This window comes from Panthera uncia, chromosome A2, assembly GCF_023721935.1.
Source record: "Panthera uncia isolate 11264 chromosome A2, Puncia_PCG_1.0, whole genome shotgun sequence".
Lineage (NCBI taxonomy): Eukaryota > Metazoa > Chordata > Mammalia > Carnivora > Felidae > Panthera > Panthera uncia.
The window spans coordinates 125,098,759-125,113,288 of NC_064816.1; the positions used below are offsets into that span (position 1 = coordinate 125,098,759).

The following is a 14,530-nucleotide window of genomic DNA, read 5'->3' on the forward strand; positions in this document are numbered from 1 at the left end:
ATCTTTAGACCTTAGACCTAACTATAAAACCTACAACTATAAAATTTCCAGGAGAAAATGTTCATGGCTTCTAAGTAGACAAAGATTTGTTAGAAGGATGTAAAAGAGCACTAATAATAGGGGCTCCTGGATGGCTCAATCAGTTGAGCATCTGACTCTTGATTTTGGCTCAGGTCATGATCCCAGAGTCCTGGGACGGAGTCCCATGTTGGGTTCCCCACTAGGCATGGAGCCTACTTAAGATTCTCTCTCTCTGTCTCTGTCTCTGTCTCTGTCTCTCTCTCTCAAACTAAAAAAAAAAAAAAAAAAAATTAAAAGCACTAACAATAAAAGAAAAAATGGACAAATTTAAATTCATCAAAATTAGAAACTACTCCTCTAAAGAAATTATGTAAAAAATGAAAAAGGCCAGCCATACAACAGAGGAAAACATTTACAAAACATGTATCTGACAAGGCACTGGTATCCAGGAGAAATCACTTTTATAACTCTCATAACTCTCTAAGACAAATAAAAATGTGCAAAAAAATTCTGGACGGACACTTCACAAATACATAAGAATGACCTATAGAGACTTGAAAAGATGCTCACATCTGAATTTATCAGGGGAAAAAAAAAAAACCATGAAAACCACAGTGCGATACCAATGCACTCCAGTAGAATGGATAAGATTCAAAGTTGGCAATAGAACACATGAACAGACATTTCTCCAGAGAGGATATGCAGATGGCAAATAAGCATATGCAAAGATGTTCAACACCATTAGCCATTAAGGAAGTGCAAATTAAAACCAAAATGTGATATTATTACACAACTATTAGAGTGGCTAAAATAAAAAATAATGGCAATGCCAAATGCTGGCAAGGATGCAGAGAAACTGGATAAATCATACATTGCTGGTGGGAATGCAAAAAGACACAACCATTCTGGAAAATAGTTTGGCAGTTTCTTTAAAAAGAAAAAAAGAAAAGTTAACATACACTACTGGGCGTTTATCCCAGAGAAAGTAAAATCTATGTCTGCAAAAAAGCATGTACACTCCAGTTCACAGCAGCCATGTTTGTAACAGTGAAAAATGGAAACAATCCTAATGTCTTTCAATGGGTAAATAGTTAAACAAATGGTGCTACATCCATGTCACCCAGTAATTTAAAGGAAAGAACTAGTGACACACATAAGACAATACCTTGGATGGATATTAAGGGAATTATGCTGAATAAAGAAAAGCCAACCTCAAGAGATTATATACTGTATGATTCCATTTATATAACATTCTTGAAATGAAAAATTACAGAGATGGTGAAGAGACTGTTTGCCAAGGGCTTCACAAAGGAAGCAGCAAGAGGTGAGGGAAGGGAGCCAAGAGGGATGTGTGAATGTAATAGGCTAACATGAGGAATCTTTGTGGTGATGGGACAGTTCTAGATCTTGATTATGGTGGTGGTTACATTGAATCTCAACATGATAAAATTCCATAGAACTACATATACACGTACATAGAAATCAGTGTGTGTAAAACTAGTGAAATCTAAATAAGCTCTGTGAATTACACCCATGTCACTGGCTTGGGTTTGACACTGTACTAAGGTTACACAAGATATTACCATAGTGGTAAACTAGGTTAAGAGTATATAGGAAATTCCTGTATTATTTTTGCAGCTATCATTCTATAATTATTCCAAAAGAAAAAGCTATTTAAAAAAAGACAAACAATCCCAAGAGTTGCCAAGAATGTGAAGGTACTCAAACTCTTACTCATTACTAGTGAAAGTGTAAAATGACACAAGAACATTGTAAAACATTTTGTAAGTTTTTTTTATCAGTTAAACATACATTTATCATAAGACTCAGAAAGTCCATTCCTAGGCATTTTCCCCCCGAAAAAGAAAACATATAAAGCCTTGTGTACAAATATTCTTTCCAGCTTTATTCACCATAGCCAAAAACTAGAAACAATCCAAATGTCCATCAACAGATGAATGGATAAACAAACTGTGGTACATCCATTCAATGGAAAATTGCACAGTAATAAAGACAAATGAACTACTAATTCAAGCAATAGCATAAATGTATCTCAAAAACACGCTGAGCAAAAGAAGCCAGCTTAAAGAGCACATACTATTTGATTCCACTTATGCAAAATCTAGTAAAAAAAACAAAAACAAACAAACAAACAAAACTCCCTAACCCATTGTGACAGAAAGATCAATGGTTTCTTGGGCCTGGGGTAGGACTGAGGTGGCACGGGACTCCAACGTGTATCTCAAGGGGAAGGAAATGTTCTATGTATTGATTGTGTTGCTAGTTACAGGTATGTATACCTTCGCCAAAACCCAGGAAATTATATATTTAACACAAGTTTATTTTATTGTGTGTATATTATACCTCAGTAAAGTTGATGTTTGTAAAATGTGGTATCACAACAGAGTATCAGGTAGCAATTAGAGGTCATGAACTTGATGTACACGTGGCAACATGAACAAAAGGGAAAGAACCAAATAGGATTTATAGCACAATACTTGGTATTCATGGAGAGGCAGCTAATCATAGTTAAAGGTGTAGACTCTAGAGCTAAAGGGTCCACGTTGAAATCCGGGCTCCACACCTATGAGTTATGTACCATTAAGTAAATTATTCAACCTTTTTGTGCCAACAGGGATAACAGTACCTACCTCACAGGGTTGCTGTGAGGATTAAATGAATTAACGTTGACCAAAGCTTAAAACCGTATCTGGGATGCGAAAAATGCTATATGAGGTTAAACAATACAAAAAATAAAACCAAATAATCCTTTTTCAAGGATACACATATATCTCAATAAGCTGATGGAGAGCAAATTGTAGGGATATCCATTAAATACTTTACATCAATACTTAATGAAGAGAGAGGAATGGAAACAGGAGGAAAATAAGTAATAAACTAAACTAAAAGAGGGGCTATAAACTGATCAGTGATGAGAGTCAGCCATGAGCAAACAAATTCTGTTCACTACAGGTCATAAAGGAGGAAAAGTACAGTCCAAAGGCAAAACTATTTGGACCATAATTGATTCAAGAAACAACTTACAGACTTCACTCTTTGTCCTGAACTATCAGAGTTATAAATAACAGGTGTATAATGATAAGACTGAGTCATGAGGAAGAAGAGAGACAAAGACAGAGGGCAAAGGTTAGCATACCGTTATACACACATACACATGCAAACACACATACAAACACGAGGATTCAGCAAATTTTAGAGTTTTCATAATGTCCAATAATTGAGATATTATGATAACAAATCTCAAATCATTCTTAATATTTATATAACTCAACACAAAACTGAAAGCTACATGAAGACAGGATTGTCCTCAGTGCTGGTACATAGCAGTGATATCCAAACAACTGTTAACCCTATTCATTAACAATCACTGAATGCCTACTAGGTAGTAGATGTTCTGCGGAGCTCTATATCGAATACATAATCTTCCAAATGCAACACTAATTAAGCAGGCACTAGAAAATTAAACAAGAGTTGGACATTTTCAGGAGCAAATACAATCTCTTTACCCATGGGGTTTTGCCAGAATATTCTTTAAAAGTAGCTGAGTCAGAGGAAAAACAAATGTATGCTTCTCTACTTTAAAAAGATGAAAAGCAAGCAGGTATCCTGGAAAATAAAGTATTAAACTTATTTATAAGGTAATAATTTATGTAGTCTCTAATCATAAGCAGCATGTACTCTAAAGAGGAATCTCATATGTGAATTAAATATTGGTTGTTTTTGTTTTTGTTTTTGTTTTTTTTGAAGACTCCTGCAGCTACCATGCAAGAAGATTCGCATATGTCCTGTTTACACGTAGGATTTTATTGCCCAGCCAGGGACCATATTAAAGAGAAAGAGAAACAAAAGGATGAACAGCAATCTGCAAATGTGACTAAGCAATGCCTCCCTCCTTATCAAAAAAATTACAGTAACTAGAATATAATGAAAGTAATTATTTCAATAGGACTTTGGGGAAAAAAACATTAAGGTAAAACTTACTTTCAAGGGGAAAATATCACGATATTCATAGATATATAGATACCTCAAGCATTCTCTGCTGCGTGGCCTCAGTTGAGGAAGTGACACTGGTCCTCTGGGATCACATCACAGTCTTGCAAAGTCAAAAGTCTGGAACAAGTATCACAACCTAAAGAAAGCATGGGTAACATCTGGCACCAAAGCCCAGAGGGATTTGTTTGCAGCTTTACGGAGCTTCTCCACTCTGTCTGCACAGTAGAATCACCTGAAGGTCTTTATAAAAGTACACGACAGACCCCCACTGCTGACCAGTTAAATCAGAATAACTAGGGCTGGAGGCCATACATTCTCTCCTGATCACTCAAAATAATGTGTTCTTTTCTTTACTTACACTTGCTATTTTCAGAGAATTGTAGCTTCATACACAGTTTTAAGAAATAATACAGACATAAGCCATGTACCCTTGCAAAACTATAGTACAAAATCACAACTAGGATGTTGACATTGAAGCAGTCATGGTGCAGAACGATTCCATTGCCACAAGGATCCCTCCTTGTCATCCTTTTTGTGGACACAATTGCTTCCTTCCTCCCCCTATCTCCAACCCCTGACAACCACTCATGTTCCCCATTTCATAATTTTCTCATTTCAAGAATGGTACATACATGGAATCATTCAGTATGTGACCTTTGGGGACTGGTTTCTTTCACTCAGAATAATTCCCTGGAGATTCAGCCAAGTTGTTTCATGTATCATCTCTTTCTATTGTGGAGTAGGATTACATGGTACATATGTGTCACCATTTATTTAACCATCCACCTTTGAAGAACATCTGGGATGTTTCCAGTTTGGGCTAATTACCAATAAAGCTGCTGTGAACATTCCTGTACAGGTTTTTGTATGAATGTAAGTTGTCATATCCCTGGAATAAATGCTTAAGAATGCTCTTGCTGGATGTCATGGTAACTGCATGTTTAGAGCTTCTAAGAAACTACCACACTGTTTTCCAGAGTGACTGTATCATTTTACATTCCCATCAGCAAAGTGTGAGTGGTCCCATTTCTTCACATCCTCACCAGTATCTGGTGTTGTTACTTTCTTATTTTCATCATTCTAATAGGCGTGTAGTAATAACTTAGTATGGTTTTAACTTGCTTTCCTCCTATGGCTAAAGGTGTTGAACATCTTCTCATGTGATTATTTGTCATCTGTATTCCCTCTTCAGTGGAACGCTTCTTCATGCTTTTTGCCTATTTTCTAACTGGATTGTTTGGTTTTCTGCAGTTAGGTTTCAATAGTTATTTACATATTTTAGACACTAGTTTTTGGTCAGATATGCAGTTTTCAAATATTTTCTCCCCATGTGTAGCTTATGTTTTCATTCTCTTAACAAAGGTCTCTTACAAAACAAATGAGGTGAAATTTACCAATCTTTCCTTTCCTTCTGTGCATCCTGCTTTTGGTGTCTAGTCAGACTCTTTGCCTAGCCCTCAATTCTAAAGATCTTATCCTGTTGTTTTTTGTTTCTGAAATTTGTATACTTTTATGTTTCACATTTAAGTCCATGCTCCATTTTGAGTTAATTTTTGTATAAGGTGTGAGACTTAGGTCAAGGTTCATGATCTCACCTGTGAATGTCCAATTGCTCCAGAGCCCTTTTGTTGAAATGCCTTCCCTTTCTCCATTAAATTACTTTTGTACCTTTGGGCATATCTATGCAAGTCTACTCTGGGTTCCATATTCATTGCAACTGACCTATGTGTCTCTCGCTCCTCCAATACCATATTGTTTTGATTACAGCAGACCTTAATCATAAGAAATTTTACAGTGTGAATTAGGTCACATCAATCTTCCACTTAAAAATCTTCCAAGAACTCTCTGCCACACTTAAAATGGTATCCTAACTCCTTATTCAGGTTCACAGAGCCCTACAAATCCAGATCCTATCCACCTTCTCAGAGAGTATCTCACAGGGTTCATGCCCAGCCTACTACCCATCATCAGTCTTTGTTCTCGGAGCACATCTTAGAAACTCTTCACTGGAATGTTCTTGCACCAGAAATTCACAGGATTGTTTCTTTGTCATCAGCTCTCAATTTAAATGTCACTTCCCTTAAAAAGCCTTCCTGGACTACTCAACCTATCGCATCATTCCTCTTGAATCCTCTATGTAGCAGTGAGTATTACATGACATTTTTATCACTTACATACTTGTCAAATTGTCTATCTTGACTTCCCAAACTAAAATATAAGAACAGGGTTCCATGAGAACAGGGTCCTAAACTGCCTTGTTCATTATGGTATACCCAGTACTGAGAGTAGTGCTTGGCAAACAGTGGAGCCTAATTAATATTTGTGGAATAAATTTAAAGTGTTTATGAAGTCTAGAATGGAAAATAGTAACTATGGTATAATGAGAACAACTAATACCTATACATAGCACCTTTTTAAGATCTCTCTGTACACAGACACACATGAATACACACGCATATGCAAATATGTTCACTGAGTCCTAACAATTTTCCTAAGACTTGTTATTACTGTCCTCATTTTATAAATGAGGAAATTGAGACACAAACAGATTAGGTACATAACCAAGGTTACCTGTTGTACTAAGCAGCAGAGCAAGAATTCAGGCCCAGGCTGTTTGTGTACTCCGCCATCACACTCAAAAAGCACTGAAATAAAAAATGTTTTCTTTTCTTCTCTTTGGTTTCTCTAATGGAAATTATGACAACTGCCACCATCTATTACTGAGCACCTTTTATTTGATTACTTCTAGTTCCACTCACCTACAAATATATTGCTCTATCAGGAAAGGGTATGACATTGAATAGATTTTAAGGAGCATTTTCTCAACATGACTCATCTGTGAGATAATTACTAGGGCTAAAACATCCGTATCTTTACACTCTACTTCAGTGACTTAAACCCCAAATACGGTATTCACTACATTTCTTCTCAAACTTAATTATATCCTCCTAGCCTGAAAATAGCTCATGATACTGCCTCATTTGCCCCCCACCCTTGAAACTTTAGAAAGTCAAAGATGGATTTATATAAATGTCATTTTAAATTTTGAAATTTCATAAATACCCAAGATACAAACTTTTAAAAACCCTAATGCATTGTTTTGACCAAAAAATTTCTACTTTTAATTGCCTTGTTCAGCTCTACTGAGAGTTCAAGTTCTTTTTTCCCCTCTTTCAAAGGGGACTATAGAAATCTTAAAAAGTAAAACATTTATTATTTATAAATTATTTCATTATTATATCAACTAGTAAGTATTAGCAACTCCTTAAGTATGAATATATTCTCAGTTCTTCCTTCAAGACAAAAATCACATTTAAAAAAAAAACACAGTAATGCATCTTTGGCTGAATAAATGAAAAAGCTCAGCCTCACAAAGCAATTCTTGTTTTAGGTACTTACATACAGTTGCTGTTTGGAAGCAGCCAATCTTGATTATTTATTCCTGCACTGCTTTTTCTTATCTCTAGAAAGTGCTTTGAGATTTTAATTCTGTAATCATGACTATGCAAAGTTAGAATATCCTATATATTATTCTGTGAGACTCTCTTCTAATTTTGAGGAGAAATAACTTAAAGTTAATTCTTTTGTTCTTTGTAACTCTACCTGATCTATTTGTCAGAAATAATAATGGCATAACAAGGCAATTTTTTAGATAGGGTAGACAATTTTTTTAATATTAAGCTTCCAAAGGATATGGGCTTCTCAAATTTCTTTGAGTATTTTTTTAAAAAGAAACACAAAAATCAATCTCAGTACCTTTACCAGGGTTCTTCAGGGATTTCATAAATGCTTTTTGGAGAGACCTCATCATTTCCCGTGCAATAAAAGAAAAAGGTGTGATGGAAGGAACAGAATTGAAGGAACACCTATTAAAACCACAAACTCCCCAAAAGAGCTTTAGTCTGAATACTACAAAATACTCTATTGGATACTCTAACAGTCAGCTCTACAGGAAAAGAAAAACATAAAAGTTAATCTCATACATTAATGGAAAGTTTATAGCATCAGAAGAAAATGAATTCCCATATACTATTACCTTCATACACTAAAATGAATTGAAAAAACTAATTATTCAAAAACGAAGAATGGCCTTTGGGAAACTCTGCAGCCTAAAAGGATTTAATGGTCAAAGCTTGTCTGGATTATTATCATGAATTAAACTAATGAGGGGATGAAGATATTGTTAACAGAAGAGAAGCTCCCCTAAAATGCTAACCTTGCCATTTCTGTCACATGATGAGAAATCAATGTCCAAGTAAAACGTGCAGCTAAAGCCTTTTACAGCAAATAAATGCCACAGTATTTATGGAGATAGCTTTCTTCCAAAGCAAAAATATACTAGCGGCTGTAGGGTAGAGAAAGAGGACAACAGCAAACATTGCATCCCAAATGGAAATGAAGTTAATATCCTGAGAATGAATTGAGAAGGGTCAAAATGTAACATTCAGCCATTTGTAGAAATATCACGAGCTCACATACATGTACATTTATATATGTATATACACACCCATATCTGTGCATACACCTATTTACATATTAAATATTACATATTAAATATTTTTTCTGAGAAAAAAACCTGAAAATAGATTAAACTGCCTGTACCTCAATATCCAAAATCAAGATGTTACTTTAAGAAGCATGATAGAAGGTAAATGTCAATAAGAAAACTTAAATACCATCCTTGCCATTCTCCTTAAAAGAAAAACAATGTGCCCAAAGAAGAATGATCTACATGACATCTATGAAGGGATGATTTAGAATAAGAATTTCAAAGTTTGACTGTCTAAGAGAGGGAAGGTCTGATATTGGGGGAAGTGGCCTCAGATTTCAGATTTTAGTTGTGACAGGAAGTAGAATTAAGAGAACTCCTTGACAAGTCTAAGAATATAGGGGGGAAACTTTTGTTTTGGGAGATTGTTTTGTTTTGCTATGAAGTGGAGTCTCTAGAGAGTTGCAAGGGTTGGGAAGACTGGGAAACTGGGAAGGGAAAAGGAGTCAAGAGTACGACATGAGCAAAAGAGAGGGAGGGAAGATTATTGGAAAAGGATTGGCATTCTGGCAGGAACTCAGATGGGCAGCAGCGTGAAGCTCAGTGAGATCAGCTGGCTTTGGGGCTTCCAAAAGAAATCCATTTCCTTAGGGCGAAACTTGAACGACAATTAATCAATTAGCACACTGATTTACGGATCAGTAATATCATATGTGTTCATGAATTTGCTTCAGGTCTATCCCAGAAAGACTGATAAACTTTTAGATACTGAAGAGTCCATTTTCAGGACCTGCAACGCTGAGAACAAACTCCTAGAACCTGGTCCTTGAAACGGCAGCCTCCCTGTGAGCCTGTCACCACTCTGGGTGAGGTCTCAATTCCAGCGGTCTCTATGTGCATTGTTTTTCACAAGAAGTAGTTGAGAATTAGCTGAAGGTACCTCTGGGGAAAAGTGGAAAAGGGAAGGAAAGAGTATGGTAGATGCTTTCTGGAAAGTACCACAAATTTCGGGTATATAGTACAGATCCCCAAATATCATGAAATGTAAAATATAATACCCCAAATTTGCAGGGATTATTTTGATATCTTTATTTAAATAAAACTGACTTAGATCAAAATGTGTGTAATGACTCTCTTTTCATTGTCTTCTTCATTTTATTTTGTATTTCTAAGTTTTCCAAAGAATACATGTATAATTTCATTAATAACAAAAAAAAATATGAAAGAAGTCTGGCACATATCTGACTTTATCTCATATCAACATGAACATATTTTCAGAAATATTTAAAGGCTTTTAATTTTTGTATAGGAGATCACATTGATGATCAATGGGATGGATATACATTTTTTTTTGTAATTCAGAAAGGAGGTTAAGGATTGAGATGCTATCATGACAGGCTCTCCCAATAAAACAATGTGGCCTAACCAATCTTTAGGGTGTAACTCAATGACTGAGATCTCATCCATAAAGAGGCCTAGGCTCTAATCGTTAGCCTAACTGATTAATTGCAAAAATCTAGAAGTGTTTATTATTGTTGATTCCTTTGATACTCTTAGAACTAATGTGCTTTCAGAATTGATATATCTTTTTTTATTTTTTTAAATTTTTTTAAATGTTTTATTTATTTTTGAGACAGAGAGAGACAAAGCGTGAGTGGGATAGGAGCAGAGAGAGAGGGAGACATAGAATCCAAAGCAGGCTCCATGCTCTGAGTTGTCAGCACAGAGCCTACGCAGGGCTCGAACTCGCAAACCGTGAGATCATGACCTGAGCCGAAGTCAGATATCCAACCGACTGAGCCACCCAGAAACCTCAAGAATTGATATATCTTTTAAATAGTTTTTGCTTTACTCTGTGTTTTAAAACTAACATGAACAATAAAATTTTTTTTGTCCCTCTCAGTCAAAACTACAGTGATTACTATTCTTTCTATGAAATATACCTCAATTTAATGACCTCATATCACCTTCTCAGCATAAGGCCTGTTTCTGAAATACAGGTGCACTTTCAATGTTATAAAAATCTAAATACAGGAAGTCAAATTTGGGCCTTACCAAATTTGAATATTTTTCTCATAAAGAATAGGATTACAGTCTTTATCCTTCATGAGGAAAAATATTCCTAAATATTTTTCACTTCTTTTTAAAAAGGATGCATTGTAGTTTATGTAATTTAACTCACTGGAGCTGATTGTCAAAAAAAAAAGGGGGGGGCATTAAAAATAACCAATGAGAGAAAGAAATTTACAAAAACAAAACATTAATCACCTGGAGTTTTCCCCTAACACTTTGTTGTAACATTATTACAACATTTAGCGCTTTGAATTGCAGTTTGTTTTGAATTACCTATATCCCTCAATTTAGTAGTGAGTTTGGAGAAGGCAAGAATGCACCTTATTCATCCTCATAGCCATACCAGCACAGGGACTAGCACGCAGTTATGACAATTTATCTAGAATTTTCAGTGGCAGTTTCAGTCTCTAGTATCTGACTTTTTTAGAATATTCATAGAATATATCTTCACAGAATACATCAGATAATGATTGGTATTACTCTTCTACTTAAAATTTTTTAATGTTTTTTCCCACTGTTCATATGATAGCATACAGGGCCCCTTTCCTTCTCTTCTACATATAGAACTGCTACCTAACCTTCAAAACCCAGGGCTGCACCCTCTACAAAGTACTTGTACGCATAGGTGTGTGTGTGTGTTCCCCACTGTCTGCTTACTCCTTGAGGGCAACATCCCAGGGTTATTCACCTTTCTATTGCTACCAGAATGTCTAGCACATAATAGCTACCAACAAATGTTTATTGAATGAAATGACAGATGAAATCTAGCATTTCTGCTTTTTGTTGAGCTTGATAAAAATAGAGCCAATTACTCTCAGTTTTGTAGAGGGATTTTGATGTGAAGTTTCAGGAACTGGACTAAGCACAATCAACTGCCAAACTCCAGTACTCATTTCAAGGTGGCTCCGTAAGATTGGGATCTATAATCTGATGACAGCATCTGGAAAGAAAACGCCAAATCAGATATAGCCCATCACCCTGTTCCTACATGTCTTTCACCATTAAGTGGGGTATAAAAACAGCTATTTATGTGAACTATGTTCTAAACAACAGGCACATCTGGATGTCGAGTGCTACCTGTTTTTTTTTGTTGTTTGTTTGTTTGTTTTTTAATTTCAGGGTGCAGTAATCAAGCTCTTGACCAAATTATTCTATCAACTTGGAGATGCCTCCTAACTTTTGTCCCTTGGGGTGAATCAGTGAAAATGATTAAGTTAATAGGATTAAGAGCCTGCTACCCTCAGCAAAATGAAGGGGAAAACTATAGTAAATATGAATATATATTAGCATTATACTTTTAAAATTTATGCTTATGGAATTGATCACTCATTATTTAAAAAGCCTCTCTGATGTTCAAAGAAATAATTGTAAGAAGCTTTTCTTAAACTTCTGTTTTCTTATTTATTTTCAGGAAGTGAGAGAGTGAGCAGGGGAGGGGTAGAGAGAGAGAGAATCCCCACTACACTCCTCACTGTCAGTACAGAGCCTGACGTGGGGCTCAAACTCACAAACCATGAGATCAGGACCTGAGCCAAAGTCCGATGATTAACCAACTGAGCCACCTAGGTGCCCCAGAAGCATTTTTAAACTATTTTTTATTCAGTTCTTAGTTTACCATTTCAGTTCATTTCTCACATATAAATAAAATGGAAAACTCAAAGTCAAAACAAAAAGCATATATCCAAGATCCTCAATTATGTTACAAAAATTTAATACCTCATTTTAATTTTTAATCCAATTTTAGAAGTTTTTTTATTGATATATCTCACAACTGGAAGATTTTTTTTTAATTTTTTTTTAATGTTTACTTATTTTTGAGAGAGACAGAGACGAATGTGAGTGGGTTAGGGGCAGAGAGAGAGGGAGACACAGAGTCCGAAGCAGGCTCCAGGCCCTGAACTGTCAGCACAGAGACTGATGCAGGGCTTGAACTCACGAGCTGTGAGATCATGACCTGAGCCCAAGTCGGACGTTCAACAAACTGAGCCACCCAGGTGCTCCTCACAACTGGAAGATTTTAATTTATTTAAACATTTGCCTATTTGGCTGACAGCTGTATCATAAATGTTACCATTTAATTGTTATTTTTATTTTAATAGCCTCTACTTTTCAGTCACTGACTTGATTTTGGTTCCATTTTTCCTAATTTTACTAAAGAATTCTAGTCATGTATTTTGTACAAAGCATGTTCACATATGCTCTATTCTATTATGAAATTCAACTAGGAAAAGCTATGATTATCAGCTTCACAGCAGGTCAAAATATAAAAAGGTCTCAGGGTAATACTTTCCAAAATAATATATGCTATATATATTATATACACTTTGCTTGAAAACTTAATATAATGCTATAAAATATAATTACACATACAATATTGTTTAATTCAGCAAAATAACTTTCAAGTTTCTAAGTATCCCTTAAGTTTTAACCATATTCACCATTTACACAGTTTATCTTTATTCTTTGACAAGCTGTTTTTCCTTTACTTATAAGTGTTTCCTATATGTCCTCACTGCATTTCTAATTCCTTACAAAACTCAGAGCACTACAACTTTTATTATTATTCATAGGTCCTGGGACAGTGCTTCCAGTTGTTAGATCTAAGTCTAGTATTAAGACAACATAATTGTTCTACCTAATAAAAATGATCAACTAAAACCAGTCCTGATATTTATGATACTCAGAATCCAGAATAAAGATATAGAATAGAACTGATCATTTTACACAACGTTCCACATTTTAGGAAACAGAGATGCAGATTGAAGTGTTTTACAAAGTACAACAATTACACTGGTGTACTTAACCTCAGTGTTTAAAGTAACAACTATGTTCCTGCATCTGTATTCCTTATCTTTTCAATATCAGTTGTGTCCATTTTCTAGCAGATCATATGCTCAGCAGATAGATAGGAATACAGTTCCATATGTGAAGCAGTCGTAAGATCTAGACACAGCACAGTGTCTCAAGTCACAGAGGTATGGTGACAAAATGATACGATCTGAAAATACTGCAGTACGTTTCATTAAAATATAGAGGTCAAATAAGTGTATAAGGGCAAACAAAACAATGGAACCTTTAGAGAGAGTTTTATTTGGTACATTAGGCATAAATCCAGAAGGAAAGGAAACTGCAGCTTATTGGTGCATAGGAGTGTGGGTCAAGGAGACAGGCAGAGAGGGTTACTCAGGAGTGGAAAAAAATAGTTATGAAAAATTATTTAAACTTTCCATCTCAATAGTCATCATTTACATCTGCATATAAAAAGCCAATCATTTCTAGGAAGAAAATTATTATAAAATTGATAACTCAAAGCATGAAATACTTACTACAAATTCAAAAGATCTGACTTTTCAGGGATAATCTTACTTTAATGGTATCTTCATACAAAAGAAAGAAAATTACACAGAACAAATGAAAAGAAGGTACCATTGCCATAAACTTTGAAACATAACATTATAATGAAAAAAAAAAAAACTAAAAAAACTTTGGGGAATAAAAGATATACTCTTCAATAATAATTTATCTTGGCCTGAATTCATAAGAATATCCTTTAGTTTTGCAAATTGCCTCCAATTTGCTGAGAGCCATTCTTTTATGCCAGCTTAAAATAAGCAAAGATTACACAAGTACCATGTGCCATCCTAAATAAGGAAAGAGGAAAAAAAACAAGTACAATATGGTATTTAAACAGCTGTGTGAAGATACTGGTTAAAGCAAGAATCACTTTTTCAGCTGAGCTTGTTATGCTTCATTTTGCTAAATATAAACTAGCGCATCATTAAATTAACCACTGATTTGTAGACGAAATCACAGAGCCCCACCTGCAAATAATCCAATAAACATAATAATTTTTCAAATGCTGGTGAAATTGTCATAATTCAGGGTTGACATTGTGGAGCAGGAAGAAAAAAAATGCAGAAATTGTTTTCTAGC

The 14,530-nt window shown here is 35.1% G+C and overlaps 1 protein-coding gene across 12 annotated transcripts in view; it reads right to left on the reverse strand.

Annotated features, from left to right (window-relative positions):
• Positions 1-14,530, reverse strand: part of IMMP2L (inner mitochondrial membrane peptidase subunit 2) — an 879,044-nt gene that overhangs the window by 625,063 nt on the left and 239,451 nt on the right. The window contains exon 5 of one of the 12 annotated variants that reach the window (XM_049642968.1): positions 3,766-4,171. The exons of 10 other annotated variants lie outside the window; for them this stretch is intronic. In XM_049642968.1, coding sequence (XP_049498925.1) covers positions 4,165-4,171 — 7 coding nt within the window. In that variant the 3' untranslated portion in view covers positions 3,766-4,164. Of the gene's footprint in view, positions 1-3,765; positions 4,172-6,818; positions 11,538-14,530 lie in introns of those variants that run through there. One more of the 12 variants, XM_049642966.1, reaches the window with a different exon arrangement.